The sequence below is a fragment of the Helianthus annuus genome, chromosome 7 (genome assembly GCF_002127325.2).
Source record: "Helianthus annuus cultivar XRQ/B chromosome 7, HanXRQr2.0-SUNRISE, whole genome shotgun sequence".
Taxonomy (NCBI): domain Eukaryota; kingdom Viridiplantae; phylum Streptophyta; class Magnoliopsida; order Asterales; family Asteraceae; genus Helianthus; species Helianthus annuus.
Window position 1 is genome coordinate 16,120,470 of NC_035439.2, and position 25,262 is coordinate 16,145,731.

A 25,262-nucleotide genomic window follows, 5' to 3' on the forward strand; every position below is an offset into this window, starting at 1 on the left:
GAGATATCAATCCCACATCAATGTTGAATGGTGCAATCAGGCCGGATCTATAAAGTATTTGTTTAAATATATCAACAAAGGTCCTGATCAGGTTACCGTTTCCATTGTTGAAAGCAACACATCAAACGAACCTGACCCGCCGGTGGATGAGATAAAAAAAAAAAATACTATGATTGTTGGTATTTGTCTGCATGTGAGGCATCATGGCATAAATTCGCATACGATGTTCACTATAGGCAACCGACTGTTATTCGCCTCCCATTTCATCTTCCGAACCAACAAAATGTTGTATATGGTGAAGACGATGATATTGACCTGGTCCTCAGCAGGCCGTCAATGAATTCTTCAATGTTTTCATCTTGGATGGATTGTAATCAAAGTGATGAAGTGGCCCGAGAGCTTACTTACGTTGAATTCCCTACTAAGTTTGTGTGGAAAAAGGATGAACGGTGTTGGAAACGAAGGAAAATTATTGGTTTTTCAATTGGAAGAATTCATGCTGTTTCTCATACTCTCGGCGAGGCATATTTTTTGAGGATTCTTTTAAATAAACTTAAAGGTCCCCGATCCTTTGATGATATTCTCACAGTAAATGGTCGTAAATTTAATACCTTTAGAGAAGCATGTTATGCTCATGGTCTATTAGATGATGACATGGAATATATAGAAGCTATCTAAGAAGCAAGTCATTCAGGCTCCGGTTATTATCTTCGCACATTGTTTGCTACCATGTTGATGTGCCACACTCTGTTTTTACCTGAACGTGTATGGCAAAAAACATGGGAATTATTATCAGATGGCATCCTTTATAAACAACGACTTATTTTAAAGGCTCCAGGTATAACTATCTTATAATAATTACTATCTTTTATGTTTATTTATAATCTTTATGTTTATAGTATAATATATATACTTCTACCATGTTAATTTAAATCACGTTGAAATGTTATATTTTATGCAATCACTTCTTTTAGAGTATAACAAATATTTGTTTCTTATACATTGTATTATGTTAATCTAAAAATATATCTAAAATTTGTTTATTCAGATTTATGCCTTACTGATGATCAAGTTAAAAATCTGACATTGTACGAGATTTAGAAGATTTTAATTTGTAATAATTCCAGCTTACGAAATTTTAATACAATGCCTTACCCTGATCATGAGTTGATTTCTACTTCAAATGATCGTTTGATTACTGAAGAGCTGGATTATGACATAATTGGTCTTCAAGAGGAGTTTGAGAATCTTTTAGTTTCATTAACTGGTGAACAAAGATTTATTTATAATGATATCATGAAAGCCGTTGAAGACAACAAAGGTGGTGTTTGTTTGTTTACGGTTATGGAGGTACCGGCAAAACATTTCTTTGGAAAACGTTATCTGCATCTCTAAGATCGAAAGGGGAAATTGTTTTAAATGTTGCCTCAAGTGGGATTGTATATTTGCTGCTTACAGGAGGTAGAACAACTCACTCTCAATTTCTCATTCTGATAAATCTGAATGAAGACTCAATTTGTCCTATAATCCCCAACAGTGATGTTGCAAATCTATTAAAGAAAACATCATTGATTATATGGGAAGAAGCACTAATGATACACAGACATGGTTTTGAAGCTTTGGATAGAACTCTAAAAGACATATTGAAATGTGATGGTTCTGATAATTCCGAAAGGCCATTTGGAGGTAAACCAATCATATTTGGTGGAGATTTCAGACAAACTCTTCATGTCATTCAAGGTGGTAGTAGACAAGATATTGTTAATGCTTTGTTGACTTCTTCCTACATATGGCACACATGCAAAGTACTCACTTTAACCAAGAACATGAGATTGACTGTAGGAAATGGAATGCATGATGTCGAGCAAAGACAAATCTTTGCTCAGTGGTTGTTAGATTTGGGTGAAGGGAAACTAGGCGGATGTAACGATGGTGATGCGATTATAGACATACCCGATGAGCTTTTAATCATGGATTCCGCTGATCCTATTTCAAGTCTTATACATTTTGTTTATCCCTCTATTCTTGCAAATTACCAAAATTCCGGCTTTTACCAAGAAAGAGCCATTCTTGCACCGACGAATGAAGTCGTTGACAAAATTAATTCTCAGTTATTATTGATGTTCCCAGGAGATTGCAAGGAATATTTAAGTTCGGATAGTATTTGTGAGACAAAAAATCTACAGGATGGTTTTGACCAAAGTTTATACTCTCCCGACGTACTAAATGGGCTTAAAATCTCAGGTGTTCCAAATCACAAATTAGTACTAAAGGTCGGTGTTCCCGTCATGCTCATGCGAAATATTGATCAAAAAAATGGATTGTGCAACGGAACTCGCTTAAAGGTAATATCACTTGGAAAGCGCGTTATTGAAGCAGAGGTGATATCTGGAAGCAACATTGGTGCTCGAACTTTTATTCCTAGAATTGGTATAATACCCTCAGATAAGAAGGTTCCTTTTAGATTCCAAAGAAGACAGTTTCCTCTTGTTGTATGCTTCGCTATGACAATTAATAAAAGTAAGGGCAATTGTTATCCAGAGTTGGTTTGTTTTTGAAACATCCAATATTTTATCATGGTCAACTTTACGTGGCTTTGTCGAGAGTCAAGAGCAGAGACGACGGACTCAAACTATCAATTCTTGATGATGATGGTAAGCTTACTAATAAGACATTTAATGTTGTGTACAAAGAAGTTTTCACTTACTTGTAATTTGTAATAGTATTTCTATATGTATTTTGTTGTGTTAGACAATTGATGTGCGTGAAGTGTGTTATAATTAGGATGTATATTTTAAGCCCTTTTTACACTTTTAGCCAAGTTTTAAATTTATAAAACACGATATTTACTAACACTAAACACACATATGGGCAAGTGCACCCATCGTGGACGTAGTATAGTGTTGGTAAGATACCGAGGTCGTCCAAGGACACAAGAGCTTTTAGTACCGGTTTATCCTCAATGTCTAATCAAATCAAAATGTTAGAAAAGATTTTTTTAAAAATAAAACTAACTAAATGCTGAAAAATAAAAATAAAAACAGATAGACAAGATGAATCACTTGGATCCGACTTGTGTATAGTTTAACCTTTGATTATTTTCGCACTTTTGCATTTGTTTAAGAGATTATCTTAGTTATTGTAGTATGCCCATCTTTTGAAGGTGACGTTACCCTCAACCCAGTAGTTTGAGTCAGCAAGGATACAATCCTAAAGGGTCGGATTATTGAAAGATAATTAATTAAGTTATTAATGCAAATTATGGTAGGCCCCTCTTTTGAAGGCGACGTTACCCTCGACTAATTAGTCTGAGTCAGCAGGGATACAGTCCTAAATAGCCGGGTTATAATATTAATAGTAGTTTAACTTATGAGGGGGTCAAAGAGTTTGGATCCCCGCCATCCAATACCTATGGGTATTGAAGGAGATCCTACTAAATTTGACCTAGGTCCCTTGCAGGACTTCTAAATGCTGAACAAGGGCAAGACTCTTACCAAACCGTTCCCTTAACCCCCGACCAGGTAGCCAACATACCTCCATATAGACCGTGGGGATATGAATGGTGAAAATCTTTTATTTTATGTAGACAGTAAAATAATGTCAAGACACCACGGATAAATGATAAGGAAGAATCACCTTCAACATAAGAAACTAGTTATTAAAGTCATTAATACAAAACCAAATAAAAAGTGCAAAAGATTAAAAACAAAAAGTATTACACTAGACACTTGTCTTCACCAAGTGATGTAAGAGAGTTAGGCAAACATGGCCTTTGTTTGTCAAGAACTCTTAAGATCAATCTTGGATCCCAAGACGACTCACACACTCTATGATGGACAATGGATGATGGTGGTGGATGATGGTGTAATGGTGGTGGTGGATGGTGGGTGAAGTGTGAGAGAGGCGGTGTGCCAAGGGATGAGTTGAAATGGCTCCAAGCACTCCTATTTATAGGCTGAACAGAAGTCTGGGCACGGCCCCATGGCCGTCTGACACTCTCTCTCTTCATTAATTGTAATTCGCAATTACAATAAATACGCCTCAAGTACTCTGACCACGCCCACGTGTCCGCTGGGCACGGCCCCGTGGTGGGCAATAGAAGCTTCTACTAGTTTGTCTTTTCTGTTGCTTCTTGGGCACGGCCCCGTGCTCGCTGAGCATGGGGCGTGTCCAGTCTTCTGCTTTCTTTGTTTTGCTTGGGGGGATGCTGTCGAGGGGTCGGGCAATCCACTTTTGTCCCTTTTCTTGTATTTATATTAGATTTTGCTGTCTTTTTGCTTCTTTTGTTAATTTGAGCTCATTTAATCCTGAAAATACAAAAGGAAGACAAAAACACACTTTTTCCAACATTAGTACTAAAAAAGGGTTAGTTTTATGCCACAATTGATATAATTTATATGTTGCATTTTGCGCGTATCAAATACCCCCACACTTGAATCTTTGCTTGTCCTCAAGCAAAACTCTTTATAATGTGGCTTATTCACTCCCAAATGGAATGGGTAGAAGAGAAGGTTTTCGGGCTTGTCATAGAGTGTCGGGATTTTCCAAGATCGTTTAGGTTTTATTTTTTTTATTTACAATCCTATTCGTCATGATTTATTAAAAATTTATTTCTACCATAAGCTTGCCAAGCAATCAATCCTCCTCCTTTTTAACTTTATACCTTTGTACATATCAAGAGGACTTTTTGGGTGAAGGGTTAGGCTTGGGTTAAAGGTGGGTAGTTGGGTTAGTGGTTAGTTGAAAAGGGCGAAAGGCGTAAAAAGCGTTGGTTTTCGTAAAACATTTTGTTTTTGTGACTTTTTATTTTCAATGAAGTATTTATTCAAACAAGCTTTTGTTTGAGGAGCTTTGTTTGTTTATTTCCAACTTCATCAATATTTTTTTTTTCAAGAGTCACACGAAAACCAAGCTTTGTTACTAAAATAAGGGGGAAAAAATGAAAAAGGCTTTTGATGGGTAAAAAGGGTTTTGGGTTAAGAAATGAAAAGGTTTAGGCTCAAAGGGGTTAACTAGGGGGAATTTTTGGGTAGGTAAAAAGAAAAATGAAAATAATGGTGTTGAAAGAAAAAGGGTTAGTCCTAATGCCTCCATCATTTACTTACTTAGGTTTAAGTTGGTAAGGACCGGAAATGAATTATCGTGGCAAGTTCTAGAGTCGTAAGAACCAAGCGGCTATTCACACAAGAAACGAAAAATGAGCATTTAGTGTAAAGATATGTATTTGTATGCTCTATAAAGGCTCAAAACTCACTTTTGTGGGAATGGGTTTTTACGTGATCAAGTATATATAATAAAATTTTAACTAAGTTTGTCATGCCGTTTCATAATTTTCTTATGTTGGTTCTTTTTATCACGACGCTATCGGTTGTAAATTTGTAAAAATATAACCTTGTTAGAATTAGAATTCCCAACTTAAACTTAGACAAGTAAAAAAAATGTAAATTTTTGAAAAAAATTTGGGGTGATTAGCGATTCCAAATAGAGTTTTGTGTAAGGCTTGTTATTAGGACTTGCAAAATTCAAAGTTTTAGCATTCCCCCCACACTTAAATTACACATTGTCCTCAATGTGTCCCAAAAATAAGTTTTTTTTTAGGTTGATTGAATGTGTAAAATGGTGTTAAAAGCATAATTTTATGTTACTGGAAGTCTCGACACGGCCCCGTGGTGACCGGGCACGGCCCCGTGTTCAGGTGCTAGTAACAAAAATTAAAGAAAAGAAACAGAAGCTTGGTCACGGGGGCGTGCTCAGTTAACACGGCCCGTGTCCAGTTACCTGAACTGGGCAATTCTCAGTAGGATGTTCAGCACGGGGCCGTGTTGGCTGGACACGGCCCGTGCTGAGCTTACTGTAATGAAGAAATTGTTGTCGGATGGCCCTGTTTTCGTGCATGGGCCATGGTTCCCGTTTCCCTTGTTATCCTTCACCATCCAGAGTGTGTTTTATTTATGCAAATTAAAACTAAAAGATTAGACTAAACTAAGGACAGTTCCGCGGAATGCCTCTGTGGTGCGCCACGTTTATAACGGTCCTTGGCTAGACCCAAGGTGAGGTTATATGTTTTCCAAGCGGGATGTTTTGCATCCCATGTTGTACCGTCGGAGAGCATCATCCAAACTCGAATCAATAACCTTCATGTAATTGACCGGGTCATCGTCCTCTATTCTCTTACCAACCCCGAACTTCACTTCCTCATCACAATATTTTAAAGTGAGCGTTCCGTCATTCATGTCTACCACTGCTTGTGCGGTGGCTAGAAATGGTCTCCCTAGTATGAGGGGGACTTCGGTGTCTTCTTCCATATCAAGGATGACAAAGTCGGCGAGGTAGACGAAACTATCAACTTTGACTAGCAGATTTTCAGCGACACCTTGCGGGAATTTGACGGATCGATCAGCAAGCTGTATACTCATCTTCGTAGGACTCGTCTTGCCTAAACCGAGTCTCTTGAACATTGATGCTGGCATGAGGTTGATGTTAGCGCCAAGGTCGGCTAGCGCATTTCGAATGGGGGAGTCCCCAATTGAGCAAGGAATTGTGAAGCTTCGGGGATCAATCTTCTTTTGGGGAAGTTTATTGAGCACGAGGGCAGAGCATTCTTCGCCTAAGTTAACTAATTGCAATGATTCAATTTTCCTTTTATGAGTGAGAAAGTCCCTCATGAATTTTGAATATTTAGGCATTTGGGTTAGGACGTCAATGAAAGGAATGTTAACATGCAATTGTTTTAGTAGACTTTCGAATTTAGCGAACTGCTCATTGGTCTTCTGGCGGATTAACCTACCGGGGTACGGAACTCGAGGAGCCTTGGTCGGCTCTGGTGAGGGAGGAGAACCCTTCTCTTGTTGGGGCGGTGTTGTGGTCTCCTCGGTAGGTGGTGGGCCTTCCGCAGGACCCACGCTACGGTTACGTAGTGTTATGAGATGAACTTGTGCCTTTGGGTTTATTTCGGTATTACTTGGTAACGCGCCTTGTGGTCTCTCGGAGAAATTTTGAGCTAGTTGACTTATTTGTTTTTCGATGTTTTGAATACTAGCTTGTTGATTTCTAAAATTTGATTCTAATTGTAGAAACCTATCCGAGTTTTTCTTTACAGTGTCGGAGATGAGGCGAGATATAGTATCTTGAAGCCTCTCTCGTCCACCTTGTTGTTAAGAAAAATTTTGTGACTCATTCCTTGGTTGTTGAAAGTTTGTTCGTTGATTTACGTTTTGTTGGTTACTACTATTGCCGGGTTCTCTCCAACCAAGGTTGGGGAGGTTACGCCATCCTTGGTTGTAGGTGCCCGTTGGGGGACCCGACGGCCTAGGTCTATTATCAATGTAGTTTACCGACTCTGTTTGATCATCTGTTTCTTTCATACAACTCCAATTTTCATGTGGCCCACCACACCCTTCACAAGCCATAATCGAGACTGTTTTTGTCATTTCTAACTTTTTAATTTTTGAAGAAAGGGCCTCGATTTGGGCTTGCAAAGAAGTGCTTTCATCAACCTTATGGGCACCCTGGGCAATAGATTTATTGCCTCGGGGAGTGTGCCATTGAAAATTGGTTTGAGCAATTTCCTCAATCTGGTTATATATTTCTTGCAGGCGGCGATTACCTAAAAGTCCCCCGGAGCTAGAGTCAAGTGTTTGTCTAGTATCTGGCAACAATCCATTATAGAAGGTGGATACTTGTTGCCACACTGCAAGACCGTGATGAGGACACTTTCGTAATAGCTCCTTGAATCTTTCCCAAGTTTCATATAAGGATTCCCCCTCGTCTTGCGAGTATGTATTAATTTCAGTCATTAATTTAGCCGTTTTAGCGGGAGGGAAATACTTATATAGAAATTTTTGGGCTAGTTCATCCCAGGTGTTTACCGAACCAACTGGGAGGGTGTTAAGCCAAGCTTTTGCTCGGTCTTTTAGTGAAAAGGGAAACATTCGAAGGCGAATGGCGTCATTTGATGCTCCATTGATCCGAAAGGTATCACATATTTCTAAGAAATTAGTAATATGTAGATGGGGATCCTCGTCCGCAAGCCCATGAAATGTTGCAGAGTTTTGAAGCATCTGTATCAAATGTGGCCGAAGTTTGAAGTTATTGGCTTCGACATTCGGTGCAATGATAGCGGCGCCAAGGTTACCTACGGTGGGTCGTAGGTAATCCATGAGGGTACGCTGGTCCGCCGTGGTCGGAGTTACAGTGATTGTTTTCCGGATCCCTGTTACTGGAAAGTTGGACACGACCCCGTGTTGCACCGACACGGCCCGTGCTCAGCCTTCTGTAACTTGGAAAATAAAAACTGCCAGTACCAATGCTGGGCACGGGGCGTGAGTAGGATCGTGTCTCGACCCGAACGAGTCGTGCAGAGGATATTCTATCAAATACAGATGCGGAAAATAAGTATTTGACTTAGGAACAGCTAGCAAATCACTTTAAACTTCTATTTGCATTGATTTCTGACAGTTTACATTCAAATCTTGGACCGGCAGCACTTCGGTACAGTTTTCAAGACCTCTACAAATGATCCGCTTGTGAGACTATATATAGTTGCTAAGGTTTCGCTTGAGTATACATGTCATTCAAGCGGAACCTTCAACTGACATTCAAGCGGAACTAATATGACATTCAAGCGAACCTATCCTATGTCACTATAAGCGAAATTATCAGCTAAAACACATACAATCTCCTATTTTCTCGTAAAACGTGCCCTGATCTAACAATCTAAGACCGATACAAGACGAAGTCGACAGATGCATGCACCAACAGACTCCCCCTCAGATGTTGACGAGTCGACTATCGAGTCATGACAATGCTGTGTCTTCACGTCTTCAGTCTTGATCAGTCTCTGGGCTTCTCTCTCTCTATCTTCATTTCTCTCTCTTTTATCACCAACAGACTCCCTCACTTTGATGTTGACATCTTTTGAGTTTCTCAGCTCCAACATTCACTCCCCCTCAAATAATGACTTTTCCTGAACAAAACTCTACCACATACATAAGTTTTATGAAAAACATTTAAGCATATAAACTATCACAAACACCTCAATCAATCAGATACTGATGAACCACTTGAGATTTGTATCATTTTATCAAAATATCACAATCTCTCAAACCATCTGTTCATGAAAAACAAAATAATGCAGAAAAATCTGTTTTTCAATATCAGTTGTCGAAAATCTTTTTGACTTTTTCAAAATTTATGCTAAAACACACTAAAATCTTTTTAATTTTCTGAAAGATAAAACTGACACTACTTGAAAAACAAAATAATGCAGAAATGAAATATTTACAGACAATATTTTTGTGAGTTTGTGCAAGAGGATCATATCAGTTTTGAGACAAATCACTAACACCATTAAGCTTTAAACATTTTAAGCTTTAAACAATTTACCTAGATTGTCAGTATATTGGTCTACTTTAAATTTTCACCCAAATTTCAATCGATTCGAGATACGATATTAATATTTTAGAAACTTAAACTTAATTGTGTATCACTCCACTCGAATATACTCCTGTTCCAGATCCCAATATTCAGTCTTACAGGTGAGTATACCACAGATGATATCTGTAAAGGGGTTATGTGCGAGGGCCGTGAGAGCTCAGGTCGATACTTCCGTATACGCAGAGAGATAACGGCTTCGACTTTTGGTGGGTCCCCTTTAGAGGATCTTTTGATTACAACAGCAGTGAGTATCAATTTTATTGTTTCATCAGCTTGCTGAGGGCGAGCTTATATTTCAAAGCTTTTTGCAGAAAGTATTATTCGAGGACTAGGTCAGTACTTCCATACAGCAGAAGTCCCGGGATAATACCCCAGATATCACTGAGCATAAAGACCTAGTATCTCAGAATACGGGACCTTTCAAACAAGATTTTGGGGGTTACCCATATATTCAAGAATAGTTACCCACGAATCAAACAAGTTTGAATTTAGGTTTATATCTCGTTTCAATTTACTAAGTGTGCGAAAACCTACTGACACATCCGCAGTAAGATTGTTTATCACATTTTGACTTTACATTTCTTTAGCATGTTGTGATAGTCCACTGATGTACTATCATTTCCTCTTTTATGCAACAAAAACTCATTTTTAGATTTTATCATGTTTTTGACTTTTTCAAATTTTCTAATATTTTTGGATTTTCTGAAATTTTCTACTCCCCCTAAAATGCAAACACATTAAAGAAATTTGAAAAACTATCTAAGTTCTTGACACACTTGAACACAAAACAAACAGTACAAACCTTGACAACCGATATCGAATTGCATCAATTCGCCATTCACTAGCGCATAAACAATCAGAACTCCCCCTATCAACAAACTATTTTCCCATTTAGATTTCAAAACACTTAAGTTTGTTTTAATCAAAATGGTTTTTCCGGAAAATAAGTTTGATTGATTTTACCACTTGTAGGTTTATCAAACAAATGTTCGGGGATGTGGTTCATCATCTTGTCTTCCAACCAGTTGTAGGAAAATACAAGTACAAATTAATGTCCTTGATTTACCATATGCAATCAAATCGTCTAACCACTTGTAATTATAACCAACAAACATAAACAAACCTCTTTACCGTTTGTATGATTGACGTTACCGAATAAAATTCAAGAAAGATGCCGATTCATGCTCCACGCTTACCAACCTGGGAGCTCCGGCAAGTCCTGAGACTTACTGTTCATAATATGTACCATCCCAGTCACACACCAGGGATGGTTCAACCTTTTCTTTCTTTGTTTTCTTCTCATAAAATTCTTTAACCCCTTTGACTTTTCGATCAATCATCTTTCCAAAGATATGTTTTACCTTGGGGTTAAATACCTTCTCAGCATCAAATTCCTGTTTATCATTATAAAATTGGTTAGAAATTTCAATTTTACCAATTTTCTTTTTATAATTCTCAGCCCGGAGTGATGGAAAATCCTCATCATTCACAATCGGAACTGATTTTTCATCTTTTAAAACATCTTCACATTTTGAAACAATTTGTGGCTCATCTGATTTTGTGGAATCAGTTTCATCGCCTGAAGATAGCTCCTCTGATTTTCACATATCAGAATCATAGCTAGAGCTTTCACCAACCTTCTTAACAACCCATTTCTGGTTGTCAGATTTAGCTCTCTTTTTGTAAAACTTGTTAGAACACTCACCAATTTCAAATTTAGAATTTTTTAACAATTTTTCTCTATCAATTGGTGGTTCGAACTCAAACACTTTTTCTTTGAGTTTACGAGATACTCCCTGTTTTGATTTTATTGCCTTAGAACAATCTCGGGCAATATGTCCAACAGTGTTGCATCGGAAACAGGTTCTCGTATCTGTATTCTCCTCAGCCATCTTCTTCAATTCATCTTGCTTCTTTGCAAGGAATTTATTGTTTGACTCCCTCCAGAAACCTTTCTTTTCTTCTTCATCAGTTGATATGCCTGAAATAAATGACATTTTGGATTTAAAATCACGAATATATTTTTCATTTTTCTGTTTTTCTGTAGGAGTAAAACCAAGACCTTTCTTTTTGAAATTACCATTATGGTTTGATTTCTTTTGGAAACCTGAACCAGAACTGTAATTCTTTTTCTTGTTTAATCTTTGTTGTACTCTTGAGGTGTATATTTTAGGTTTTTCATTAAGACATAAGTCTTTTATTTCAGAAATATTAATTTCTGTGAGTGTGAAAACCTTGTTTATCAATTCAGTTTTGACACCTCTTATTGGAAATTCCTCATCAGAATATAATTTGTCAAAATTATTCAAAGTGTAAGCAACTTTGAACAATCCATCATCCAAATTAGATTTTGATAACAAAAATGTTCTATCATAAACTATTTTGCCCTGTTTTTATGTTTGACATGGAGTGCTTGACTCAGACTTTGACTCTGACACGAACTCCGACTTTGACTCCTCTATTTCATCGTTTTCTAACACATGATCCACGACTTTCTTCATCAATTGAGACTGTTGATTAGTGTCAGACGATGTAAACACAACATCAATACTATCTGGCAAATTTACTGACGACTCCGACTCCCACTGTAAATTTGTTGCCTTTTTGACTCTTTCATCGTTTGGATTTCTAGCCAGATATCCATTTTCCAGCGGGGGTGGACATCTATTGTAACTGACACCTTGGTTCTTACCAGATGACGTCTTTTCAGTGTCTTTCTTCTTTTTAATCTTCTTCACTGGAGTCTTTTCTTCAACATTTTCCTCAGAACCTTTCTTTTCTTCAGTTACATCATTGTCCTCAAATGCCTTCAAGCTTTCAGCTGTCGGATAAATCCTGTCAATGACATAAGACGAACATGAGTAACTTTTCAATAAACGATTAACTCTTTCAGTTTCAATTCTTTGAAGTTCCAATTTCTGTTCAAGTTCAGCACACTTCTCAATATAGTTGTTTACAACTTTTTGTTTGATCATGAAAGCTCCTTGAAGTGTCTTCATCGCAGTTGCTTGTTCTTCACTTGTGTTATTGTACACGTTCATTGCTTTGTTGAGCACATCATAAGATTCCTTTAATCTGTTCATATTGTGAATCAAAGAACTATTTTGTTTCTTCACAACTTCACAATTTTCACAAATTATTGGACTCTTTTTAGCAACAGCTTCTTCATCAATCTTGAACTCTGGAACTCTCACTTTCTTTCGAATCACCGGAGTTGTTTCATCATCACTACTCACCGGTGTTTTCATCTTCTTCTTTTTCTTCTTGACTTTCTCATCTTCACTATCAGTTTCTGCCATTTGTTTCAAATGTTCAGCCATTCTTTTTGCATAATACTTAGTGCCATCATCGCTATCACTGTCTTCTTCAATTCTGGCAACAAAAGCTGTATGAGCTGTAGCTTGATCAGGAATATAGTTATCCCAGGAGAAATTCTCCCAGCTAAATCCCTCGCGTAGCTTTTCATCTTCTTGATCAATCAAACAAGCTTTTGCATTATCTGGAATATATTTATCCCAGTTGAATGACTTCTTTTCATCTTGATTAACCACACATGCTCTTTTTCCAGTATCTTCAATCACATCTCTTCCGTGTGCAGTTTGATCTTGATGTTTATGTTGTTGAGATGATTGTTGACCAACTTGGTGATATATGGCTTTTCGATAGTAATCATTGTTGTTGTTGAAAGGATTCTGAGCTCCACTTGCTTCACGGTTAGTACACTCCCTCTTGAAGTGACCTTTCTCCCTGCACCGAAAACAAGTAACTTTAGATTTGTCAAAACCTAAAGTAGACACATTAGCCTCACGAAGATCATCTCTCCCCGTGATCTGCTTGAATTTCTCAGCTCTCCGTAACACGCTAGCCAAACACCATTTTATGTCCATCAGCTCCATCTCTTCAGCATCTATCTGGTCGTAATCTTCCTTGGTTAGCATTGGATTTCCGATACGACCTACAACAAAACAACTATAAGATTCTAAAACCATTCCTAACAAAGACATTTGACTTTTTGCAACTTCCTCAGAATAATCTTGATCACTCTCAAGATTTAAAACAATATTGCACTAAAGTTTTCTCCCATTTTTCGTTGCTGAAATGTTTGGATCAAAAGACGGAAAGGATGTGAAACTTGTTTTGCTGTTTGATCCTGATGATGAACCTCCAGGAGAATTCTTGGCATTGAAAGCAGTCTCTATTTTTGGAGAAAGATTTGTAGATTTCGCGTTCACCCCTGCTTTGTAATACAATCCAATATCTTGTTCACCATCAAAATCTTTCATTCTAACAATCTTTCTCTGCTCCATTTCCTGAGCTTCTATCTTTTCAATAAATTTGCTCAATGTCAAATCTTTAAACCCCTTTTTGTTCCTCAACATCATCAAAAACATTCCCCAAGTTTCATAGGGTAATGCATCAGCCAATTTTTCAAACAATTCATCATTTGTTTTTGTGATGCTCAATCTTTTCATGCACATTACCAAATTACAATATCATTCAATGAGTTCTTTTATAGTTTCATTTTTCAATCCACGAAATAAATCAAACTCCTTTTCTAGAAGTGATTTCTTGTTTTTAACCATCTCTTCACTTCCTTTAAATTTTGATTTTAACGCTTTCCAGATCGAATATGAACTCCCATTATGCTGCAATAACACTAAAATGTCTTCCTTTATGGCTTGGTGTAGCAAACTTAGCATCATTTTCTCGTTTTTGTATTTCTTCCTATCATCTCCAGTCAAATCTTTAATCGCAACCTCTTCATCATCGTCGTTCTTTGGTCTAACATACTTTGTTTCCACACATTCCCAAGCATCCAAGTAGTTTGCTTGTACCCAATTTTCAAACCGTTCTTGCCATCCTTTATATTCCTCGATATTCAATAATTTGGGCGGTTTTTGCATTGTTCCCGTTTCGTTTTCCAACATCGTGTTTTGAACAATACTCATTGGGGTAACTGGTGTAGCGAATGCATTGAAAAATTCCTCGTCCATTTTCAAATTTTAACAATTTTCGTAAACAGCCTTAAAAGCGAAACCCCTAGTATACTGATACACGAGCGAAACTATTTCTGTTCAAAAAAGCGGACCAGATTATACACAAGAGCGAACCGATTTTGTTCACAGAAACGGAGCTGTTAAGGATTAACAAAAGCGAACCAAAGTTGTTCACTGGAGCGGAACAACTTGATCTTAGAAGCGGAACCTTCTGATGAAGTGTATCTAGAAGCGAAACTAACCCTGTCACAAAAGCGGAACTATGGAGTGTCTGAACAAGCGGAACCAACACGAAAGTTCATTTGACCCATTTTTAATGCGAATTTTAACACCAAACTTTCCAGGGTTTGTATATATCCTATTACGCACAATCCGTGAAATTTTGAGCTGATTTTGACCGGGGAAAATGTCTGAACTGAAGAAAGAAGGTGTAGAAGTAAGAAAACAAGTCGAATTCCAGCTATTCTTTGCAGAACTCCTCCTCCTGAAGCTTTGATACCAATTGTAGGATCGTGTCTCGACCCGAACGAGTCGTTCAGAGGATATTCTATCAAATACAGATGCGGATAATAAGTATTTGACTTAGGAACAGCTAGCAAATCACTTTAAACTTCTATTTGCATTGATTTCTGACAGTTTACATTCAAATCTTGGACCGGCGGTACAGTTTTCAAGACCTCTACAAATGATCCGCTTGTGAGACTATATATAGTTGCTAAGGTTTCGCTTGAGTATACATGTCATTCAAGCGGAACCTTCAACTGACATTCAAGCGGAACTAATATGACATTCAAGCGAACCTATCCTATGTCACTATAAGCGAAACTATCAGCTAAAACACATACAATCTCCTGTTTTCTCGTAAAACGTGCCCTGATCTAACAATCTAAGACTAAGACTCGATACAAGACGAAGTCGACAGATTTATGCACCAACAGCGTGTCCGACCAGGCACGGCCCGTGCTGAGCTCTGCAGAAGCTGAAAAATTAGAAAAATCCTAAAAAATAAAAAGAAAATAAAAAAATGATTAGGCCGTTGATTCCTAACTTTCTTAAAATCCTTGTGTCCCCGGCAGCGGCGCCAAAAACTTGATGTGCGTGAAGTGTGTTATACTTAGGATGTATATTTTAAGCCCTTTTTACACTTTTAGCCAAGTTTTAAATTTATAAAACACGATATTTACAAACACTAAAAACACATATGGGCAAGTGCACCCATCATGGACGTAGTATAGTGTTGGTAAGATACCGAGGTCATCCAAGGACACAAGAGCTTTTAGTACCAGTTTATCCTCAACGTCTAATCAAATCAAAATGTTAGAAAATATTTTTTTAAAAATAAAACTAACTAAATGCTGAAAAATAAAAATAAAAATAAAAATAAAAACAGATAGACAAGATGAATCACTTGGATCCGACTCGTGTATAGTGTAACCTTTGATTATTTTCGCACTTTTGCACTTGTTTAAGAGATTATCTTAGTTATTGTAGTAAGCCCCTCTTTTGAAGGTGACGTTACCCTCAACCCAGTAGTTTGAGTCAGTAAGGATACAATCCTAAAGGGTCGGATTATTGAAAGATAATTAATTAAGTTATTAATGCAAATTATGGTAGGCCCCTCTTTTGAAGGCGACGTTACCCTCGATTAAGTAGTCTGAGTCAGCAGGGATACAGTCCTAAATAGCCGGGTTATAGTATTAATAGTAGTTTAACTTATGAGGGGGTCAAAGAGTTTGGATCCCCGCCATCCAATACCTATGGGTATTGAAGGAGATCCTACTAAATTTGACCCAGGTCCCTTGCAGGACCTCTAAACGCTGAACAAGGGCAAGACTCTTATCAAACCGTTCCCTTAACCCCCGACCAGGTAGCCAACATACCTCCATATAGATCGTGGAGATATGAATGGTGAAAATCTTTTATTTTATATAGACAGTAAAATAATGTCAAGACACCACGGACAAACGATAAGGAAGAATCACCTTCAACATAAGAAACTAGTTATTAAAGTCATTAATACAAAACCAAATAAAAAGTGCAAAAGATTAAAAATAAAAAGTATTACACTAGACACTTGTCTTCACCAAATGATGTAAGAGACTTTGGCAAACATGGCCTTTGATTGTCAAGAACTCTTACGATCAATCTTGGATCCCGAGAAGACTCACACACTCTATGATGGACAATGGATGATGGTGGTGGATGATGGTGTTATGGTGGTGGTGGGTGGTGGGTGAAGTGTGAAGTGTGAGAGAGGTGGTGTGCCAAGGGATGAGTTGAAATGGCTCCAAACACTCCTATTTATAGGCTGAACAGAAGCCTGGGCTCGGCCCCGTGGCCGTCTGACACTCTATCTCTTCATTAATCGTAATTCACAATTACAAAATACACCTGCAGTACTCTGACCACGCCCCCGTGTCCGCTGGGCACGGCCCCGTGGTGGGCAATAGAAGCATCTACTAGTTTGTCTTTTCTGTTGCTTCTTGGGCACGGCCCCGTGCTCGCTGAGCACGGGGAGTGTTCAGTCTTCTGCTTTCTTTGTTTTGCTTGGGGGGATGCTGTCGAGGGGTCGGGCAATCCACTTTTGTCCCTTTTCTTGTATTTATGTTAGATTTTGCTGTCTTTTAGCTTCTTTTGTTAATTTGTGCTCATTTAATCCTGAAAATACAAAAAGGAAGACAAAAACACACTTTTTCCAACATTAGTACTAAAAAGGGTTAGTTTTATGCCACAATTGATATAATTTATATGTTGCATTTTGCGCGTATCAAATACCCACACACTTGAATCTTTGCTTGTCCTCAAGCAAAACTCTTTATAATGTGGCTTATTCACTCCCAAATGGAATGGGTAGAAGAGAAGGTTTTCGGGCTTGTCATAGAGTGTCGGGATTTTCCAAGATCGTTTAGGTTTTATTTTTATTTATTTACAATCCTATTCGTCATGATTTATTAAAAACATTTTATAAGATAAATTACTTATTAAGGCATAACATACCTTTTTAAAATTCCATTTATATACAAGTTCACATACCTCACGGGGGAAATCACTCACACTCGGCCGAAGGTGTATTTTTAGTGAATCACTCGAGAGCGGCGTGGAACTTATTTCTACCATAAGCTTGCCAAGCAATCAATCCTCCTCCTTTTTAACTTTATACCTTTGTAAATATCAAGAGGACTTTTTGGGTGAAGGGTTAGGCTTGGGTTAAAGGTGAGTAGTTGGGTTAGTGGTTAGTTGAAAAGGGCGAAAGGCGTAAAAACCGTTTGTTTTCGTAAAACATTTTGTTTTTGTGACTTTTTATTTTCAATGAAGTATTTATTCAAACAAGCTTTTGTTTGAGGAGCTTTGTTTGTTTATTTCCAACTTCATCAATATTTTTTTTTTCAAGAGTCACACGAAAACCAAGCTTTGTTACTAAAATAAGGGGAAAAAATGAAAAAGGCTTTTGATGGGTAAAAAGGGTTTTGGGTTAAGAAATGAAAAGGTTTAGGCTCAAAGGAGTTAACTAGGGGGAATTTTTGGGTAGGTAAAAAGAAAAATGAAAATAATGGTGTTGAAAGAAAAAGGGTTAGTCCTAATGCCTCCATCATTTACTTACTTGGGTTTAAGTTGGTAAGGATCGGGAATGAATTATCGTGGCAAGTTCTAGAGTCGTAAGAACCAAGCGGCTATTCACACAAGAAACGAAAAATGAGCATTTAGTGTAAAGATATGTATTTGTATGCTCTATAAAGGCTCAAAACTCACTTTTGTGGGAATGGGTTTTTACGTGATCAAGTATATATAATAAAATTTTAACTAAGTTTGTCATGTCGTTTCATAATTTTCTTATGTTGGTTCTTTTTATAACGACGCTGTCGGTTGTAAATTTGTAAAAATATAACCTTGTTAGAATTAGAATTCCCAACTTAAACTTAGACAAGTAAAAAAAATGTAAATTTTTGAAAAAAAAATTGGGGTGATTAGCGATTCCAAATAGAGTTTTGTGTAAGGCTTGTTATTAGGACTTGCAAAATTCAAGGTTTTTGCATCCCCCCCACACTTAAATTACACATTATCCTCAATGTGTCTCAAAAATAAGTTTTTTTTAGGTTGATTGAATGTGTAAAATGGTGTTAAAAGCATAATTTTATGTTACTGGCAGTCTGGACACGGCCCCGTGGTGACCGGGCACGGCCCCGTGTTCAGGTGCCAGTAACAAAAATTAAAGAAAAGAAACAGAAGCCTGGACACGGGGGCGTGCTCAGTGAACAGGGCCCGTGTCCAGTTACCTGAACTGGGCAATTCTCTGCAGGATGTTCAGCACGGGGCCGTGTTGGCTGGACAAGGCCCGTGCTGAGCTTACTGTAATGAAGAAATTGTTGTCGGATGGCCCTGTTTTCGTGCATGGGCCATGTTTCTCGTTTCCCTTGTTATCCTTCACCATCCAGAGTGTGTTTTATTTCTGCAAATTAAAACTAAAAGATTAGACTAAACTAAGGATAGTTCCGCGGAATGCCTCCGTGGTGCGCCACGTTTATAAGGGTCCTTGGCTAGACCCAAGGTGAGGTTATATGTTTTCCGAGCGGGTTGTTTTGCATCCCATGTTGTACCGTCGGAGAGCATCATCCAAACTCGAATCAATAACCTTCATGTAATTGACCGGGTCATCGTCCTCTATTCTCTTCCCAACCCCGAACTTCACTTCCTCATCACCATATTTTAAAGTGAGCGTTCCGTCATTCATGTCTACCACTGCTTGTGCGGTGGCTAGAAATGGTCTCCCTAGTATGAGGGGGACTTCGGTGTCTTCTTCCATATCAAGGATGACAAAGTCGGCTAGGTAGACGAAACTATCAACTTTGACTAGCAGATTTTCAGCGACACCTTGCGGGAATTTGACGGATCGATCAGCAAGCTGTATACTCATCTTCGTAGGACTCGTCTTGCCTAAACCGAGTCTCTTGAACATTGATGCTGGCATGAGGTTGATGCTAGCGCCAAGGTCGGCTAGCGCATTTCGAATGGGGGAGTCCCCAATTGAGCAAGGAATTGTGAAGCTTCCGGGATCAATCTTCTTTTGGGGAAGTTTATTGAGCACGAGGGCAGAGCATTCTTCGCCTAAGTTAACTAATTGCAATGATTCAATTTTCCTTTTATGAGTGAGAAAGTCCCTCATGAATTTTGAATATTTAGGCATTTGGGTTAGGACGTCAATGAAAGGAATGTTAACATGCAGTTGTTTTAGTAGAATTTCAAATTTAGCGAACTGCTCATTGGTCTTCTGGCGGATTAACCTACCGGGGTATGGAACTCGAGAAGCCTTGGTAGGCTCTGGTGAGGGAGGAGAACCCTTCTCTTGTTGGGGCGGTGTTGCGGTCTCCTCGGTAGGTGGTGGGCCTTCCGCAGGACCCACGCTACGGTTCCGTAGTGTTATGAGATGAACTTGTGCCTTTGGGTTTGTTTCGGTATTACTTGGTAACGCGCCTTGTGGTCTCTCGGAGAAATTTTGAGCTAGTTGACTTATTTGTTTTTCGATGTTTTGAATACTAGCTTGTTGATTTCTAAAATTTGATTTTACTTGTAGAAACCTATCCGAGTTTTTCTTTTCAGTGTCGGAGATGAGGCGAGATATAGTATCTTGAAGCCTCTCTCGTCCACCTTGTTGTTGAGAAAAATTGTGTGACTCATTCCTTGGTTGTTGAAAGTTTGTTCGTTGATTTACGTTTTGTTGGTTACTACTATTGCCGGGTTCTCTCCAACCAAGGTTGGGGTGGTTACGCCATCCTTGGTTGTAGGTGCCCGTTGGGGGACCCGACGGCCTAGGTCTATTATCAATGTAGTTTACCGACTCTGTTTGATCATCTGTTTCTTTCATACAACTCCAATTTTCATGTGGCCCACCACACCCTTCACAAGCCATAACCGAGACTGTTTTTGTCATTTCTAACTTTTTAATTTTTGAAGAAAGGGCCTCGATTTGGGCTTGCAAAGAAGTGCTTTCATCAACCTTATGGGCGCCCGGGGCAATAAATTTATTGCCTCGGGGAGTGTGCCATTGAAAATTGGTTTGAGCAATTTCCTCAATCTGGTTATATATTTCTTGCGAGCGGCGATTACCTAAAAGTCCCCCGGAGCTAGAGTCAAGTGTTTGTCTAGTATCTGGCAACAATCCATTATAGAAGGTGGATACTTGTTGCCACACTGCAAGACCGTGATGAGGACACTTTCGTAATAGCTCCTTGAATCTTTCCCAAGTTTCATATAAGGATTCCCCCTCGTCTTGCGAGTATGTATTAATTTCAGTCATTAGTTTAGCCGTTTTAGCGGGAGGGAAATACTTATATAGAAATTTTTGGGCTAGTTCATCCCAGGTGTTTACCGAACCAACTGGGAGGGTGTTAAGCCAAGCTTTTGCTCGGTCATTTAGTGAAAATGGAAACATTCGAAGGCGAATGGCGTCATTTGATGCTCCATTGATCCGAAAGGTATCACATATTTCTTAGAAATTAGTAATATGTAGATGGGGATCCTCGTCCGCAAGCCCATGAAAGGTTGCAGAGTTTTGAAGCATCTGTATCAAATGTGGCCGAAGTTCGAAGTTATTGGCTTCGACATTCGGTGCAATGATAGCGGCGCCAAGGTTACCTACGGTGGGTCATAGGTAATCCATGAGGGTACGCTGGTCCGCCATTGGAAGTGGGTCCCCCGAAACCTTCTCTTGGTTTTTAGCTTTTAGTCTTTTTCTGAGAAAGCGTTCGGGTTCTTCAAGAGGTTCTTTTATGTCTTTATTAGAACTGGAGCTCATACACTACGTAGAGGTGGCGTCGGATTCCAAGTGCTGCAACAAAACAGAAAAGAATGTTGGTCAGAAGGTTCACCACGGCCCCGTGCTCAGTGAACACGGCCCGTGGTCGGAGTTACAGTGATTGTTTTCCGGATCCCTGTTACTGGAAAGTTGGACACGGCCCCATGTTGCACCGACACGGCCCCATGCTCAGCCTTCTGTAACTTGGAAAATAAAAACTGCCAGTACCAATGCTGGGCACGGGGCGTGTCCAACCAGGCACGGCCCGTGCTGAGCTCTGCAGAAGCTGAAAAATTAGAAAAATCCTAAAAAAATAAAAAGAAAATGAAAAAATGATTAGGCCGTTGATTCCTAACTTACTTAAAATCCTTGTGTCCCCGGCAGCGGCGCCAAAAACTTGATGTGCGTGAAGTGTATTATATTTAGGATGTATATTTTAAGCCCTTTTTACACTTTTAGCCAAGTTTTAAATTTATAAAACACGATATTTACTAACACTAAACACACATATGGGCAAGTGCACCCATCGTGGACGTAGTATAGTGTTGGTAAGATACCGAGGTCGTCCAAGGACACAAGAGCTTTTAGTACTGGTTTATCCTCAACGTCTAATCAAATTAAAATGTTAGAAAATATTTTTTTAAAAATAAAACTAACTAAATGCTGAAAAATAAAAATAAAAATAAAAACAGATAGACAAGATGAATCACTTGGATCCGACTCGTGTATAGTGTAACCTTTGATTATTTTCGCACTTTTGCACTTGTTTAAGAGATTATCTTAGTTATTGTAGTAGGCCCCTCTTTTGAAGGTGACGTTACCCTCAACCCAGTAGTTTGAGTCAGCAAGGATACAATCCTAAAGGGTCGGATTATTGAAAGATAATTAATTAAGTTATTAATGCAAATTATGGTAGGCCCCTCTTTTGAAGGCGATGTTACCCTCGACTAAGTAGTCTGAGTCAGCAGGGATACAGTCCTAAATAGCCGGGTTATAGTATTAATAGTAGTTTAACTTATGAGGGGGTCAAAGAGTTTGGATCCCCGCCATCCAATACCTATGGGTATTGAAGGAGATCCTACTAAATTTGACCCAGGACCCTTGCAGGACCTCTAAACGCTGAACAAGGGCAAGACTCTTACCAAACTGTTCCCTTAACCCCCGACCAGGTAGCCAACATACCTCCATATAGACCGTGGAGATATGAATGGTGAAAATCTTTTATTTTATATAGACAGTAAAATAATGTCAAGACACCACGGACAAACGATAAGGAAGAATCACCTTCAACATAAGAAACTAGTTATTAAAGTCATTAATACAAAACCAAATAAAAAGTGCAAAAGATTAAAAATAAAAAGTATTACACTAGACACTTGTCTTCACCAAATGATGTAAGAGACTTAGGCAAACATGGCCTTTGATTGTCAAGAACTCTTACGATCAATCCTGGATCCCGAGACGACTCACACACTCTATGATGGACAATGGATGATGGTGTTATGGTGGTGGTGGGTGGTGGATGAAGTGTGAGAGAGGTGGTGTGCCAAGGGATGAGTTGAAATGGCTCCAAGCGCTCCTATTTATTGGCTGAACAGAAGCCTGGGCACGGCCCCGTGCCCGCTGGGCATGGCCCCGTAGCCGTCTGACACTCTCTCTTTTCATTAATTGTAATTCGCAATTACAATAAATGCGCCTGCAGTACTCTGACACGCCCCCGTGTCCGCTGGGCACGGCCCCGTGCTGGGCAATAGAAGCTTCTACTAGTTTGTCTTTTCTGTTGCTTCTTGGGCATGGCCCCGTGCTCGCTGAGCACGGGGCGTGTTCAGTCTTCTGCTTTCTTTGTTTTGCTTGGGGGGGATGCTGTCGAGGGGTCGGGCAATCCACTTTTGTCCCTTTTCTTGTATTTATGTTAGATTTTGTAGTCTTTTTGCTTCTTTTGTTAATTTGAGCTCATTAAATCCTGAAAATACAAAAGGAAGACAAAAACACACTTTTTCCAACATTAGTACTAAAAAGGGTTAGTTTTATGCCACAATTGATATAATTATATGTTGCATTTTGCGCGTATCAACAATCAAAAGCATACTTTTTCATTGCATAACACATAAACGATATAGATTATTGTTTTATAGCATAACATATGAACGACTACAACATAAACATATGTATAATAAGTAGACAAAAAATGAAGTCGTACCAAAATTTGTCATCTATTAAAGACAACACCATTGTAAGACTAAAGGTTAATACATCACATGTTTTTAGTTCATATGTTCTACCAAAAGACACCAACTAACCACCCATTAACAAGTTAACCTATACGTACATAACTAGCAACCAAAAGGTGTCTAACCAACAAGTTTTTCAATACCACCCAACACTCACAAACTGTTTATAATAATAACAACCAAAACGACTATTTCCGACATTCATGCACGGGACCTTTTTTTTTAACCTTGTGTACAACTTTTGACAATATCAATAGCTTAGTAGACTTCTAGAATTCAAAGAACAATTCATCACCGAAGCTGATATTGCAACCCTTCAAATAAGCAGACCAATCAACAAAACCATAACGGAAGCCATTGCTATGTTTCTCAGATCTCGTCATTAATTTCTTCACTTCACCTTTCAGGTTTTTCATCCTGACCTCTTTAAGGTTATCAGGAGACAGATCCAACGCACCGGACACGTCCGATGGTAGGCGTTGGAAAACACTATATTGTATCAAGTATTTTATAAAATATTCATATGTAATTGAGATAGTTGAACTAACTAAACAATAAAAAATGTCTAAAAACTTACAATTCTGTTTTCAACAAGTTTTGTGAATTTCAAGACAGTTGAATCAATCACTGGTGCTGCATTAACCTTTTGAACTCTGCTACGAAGAGTTCTCTGCGTCTGAACATAATTAAATTAATTTGAACATATTATACATATATATTAAACAGAAAGTAACACAAATAAGTAATAACTTTTAAATACATCTATTACTATAAAATATAAAACGGAAAATGACGTACCTGATATTCATTCTTGGTTATCAAAACCTGACCAGCGTCTACCTTTGACTTCCCTTTAACCTTCACAAAAAGTTATAGGTATGAATATGTAGAAGTTAAATAATAATACTAATAAATAAATTCCCAAAAATAAAACATATAAAACACTTGAAGAACGAACAACTTGAACACTAACATCTTTTGAATTTCCTTGAAGATCATCTTTAGACACAATGCCAGCATCATTACCTTCAACAACTTTGTACTATAAAAAAGTTTTAGTGTTAACGTTAGTGTGAATTCATTTATGAATATAAGAAACATTTGGAAATTTTAAAATCACTCTGGGTTTAACATGTGAAGGTCCAACAACAGCCACCAACTTTGATTCAAATATCACATCAGCATCAGCAGTAGACTACAAATTTAAAAAAACATAAGACAAAAGTCAGTATAACAGCATATTATCAAACAAATAAATCTAACTATCAATTCTTGATGATGATGGTAAGCTTACTAATAAGACATTTAATGTTGTGTACAAAGAAGTTTTTACTTACTTGTAATTTGTATTAGTATTTCTATATGTATTTTGTTGTGTTAGACAATCAAAAGCATACTTTTTCATTACACAACACATAAACGATATAGATTATTGTTTTATAGCATAACATATAAACGATTACAACATAAACATATGTATAATAAGTAGACAAAAAATGAAGTCGTACCAAAATTTGTCATCTATTAAAGACAGCACCATTGTAAGACTAAAGGTTAATACATCACATGTTTTTAGTTCATATGTTCTACCAAAAGACACCAACTAACCACCCATTTACAATTTAACCTATACGTACATAACTAGCAACCAAAAGGTGTCCAACCAACAAGTTTTTAAATACCACCCAACACTCACAAACTGTTTATAATAATAACAACCAAAACGACTATTTCCGACATTCATGCACGGGACCTTTTTTTTAACCTTGTGTACAACTTTTGACAATATCAATAGCTTAGTAGACTTCT

General features: G+C 38.1%; 1 protein-coding gene and 2 non-coding genes across 3 annotated transcripts; all 3 read left to right on the forward strand.

Moving 5' to 3' along the window:
• The first annotated feature begins 1,146 nt into the window (after positions 1–1,146).
• On the forward strand, positions 1,147–23,839 carry LOC110866618 (ATP-dependent DNA helicase pif1-like). Its single transcript, XM_022115761.1, has 3 exons — positions 1,147–1,378; positions 1,459–2,453; positions 23,711–23,839. Exons 1-3 carry the CDS (start codon positions 1,147–1,149, stop codon positions 23,837–23,839), a joined length of 1,356 nt encoding a protein of 451 aa, XP_021971453.1.
• On the forward strand, positions 7,696–7,802 carry LOC118480785. The gene has a single exon (XR_004863762.1). It is a non-coding gene; the product is annotated as a small nucleolar RNA R71 (small nucleolar RNA).
• LOC118480662 lies at positions 20,624–20,730 on the forward strand. The gene has a single exon (XR_004863642.1). It is a non-coding gene; the product is annotated as a small nucleolar RNA R71 (small nucleolar RNA).
• Positions 23,840–25,262: the final 1,423 nt, after the last annotated feature.

Excerpts from the sequence above, each read along its gene's own strand:
- LOC110866618 (XM_022115761.1), top strand. The coding sequence starts at position 1,147 with ATGCCTTACCCTGATCATGAGTTGATTTCTACTTCAAATGATCGTTTG. Across the intron at positions 1,379-1,458 it reads AAAACATTTCTTTGGAAAAC|GAGGTAGAACAACTCACTCT; the intron begins GTTATCTGCATC and ends TGCTGCTTACAG. Across the intron at positions 2,454-23,710 it reads TAATACCCTCAGATAAGAAG|CTTAGTAGACTTCTAGAATT; the intron begins GTTCCTTTTAGA and ends CAATATCAATAG.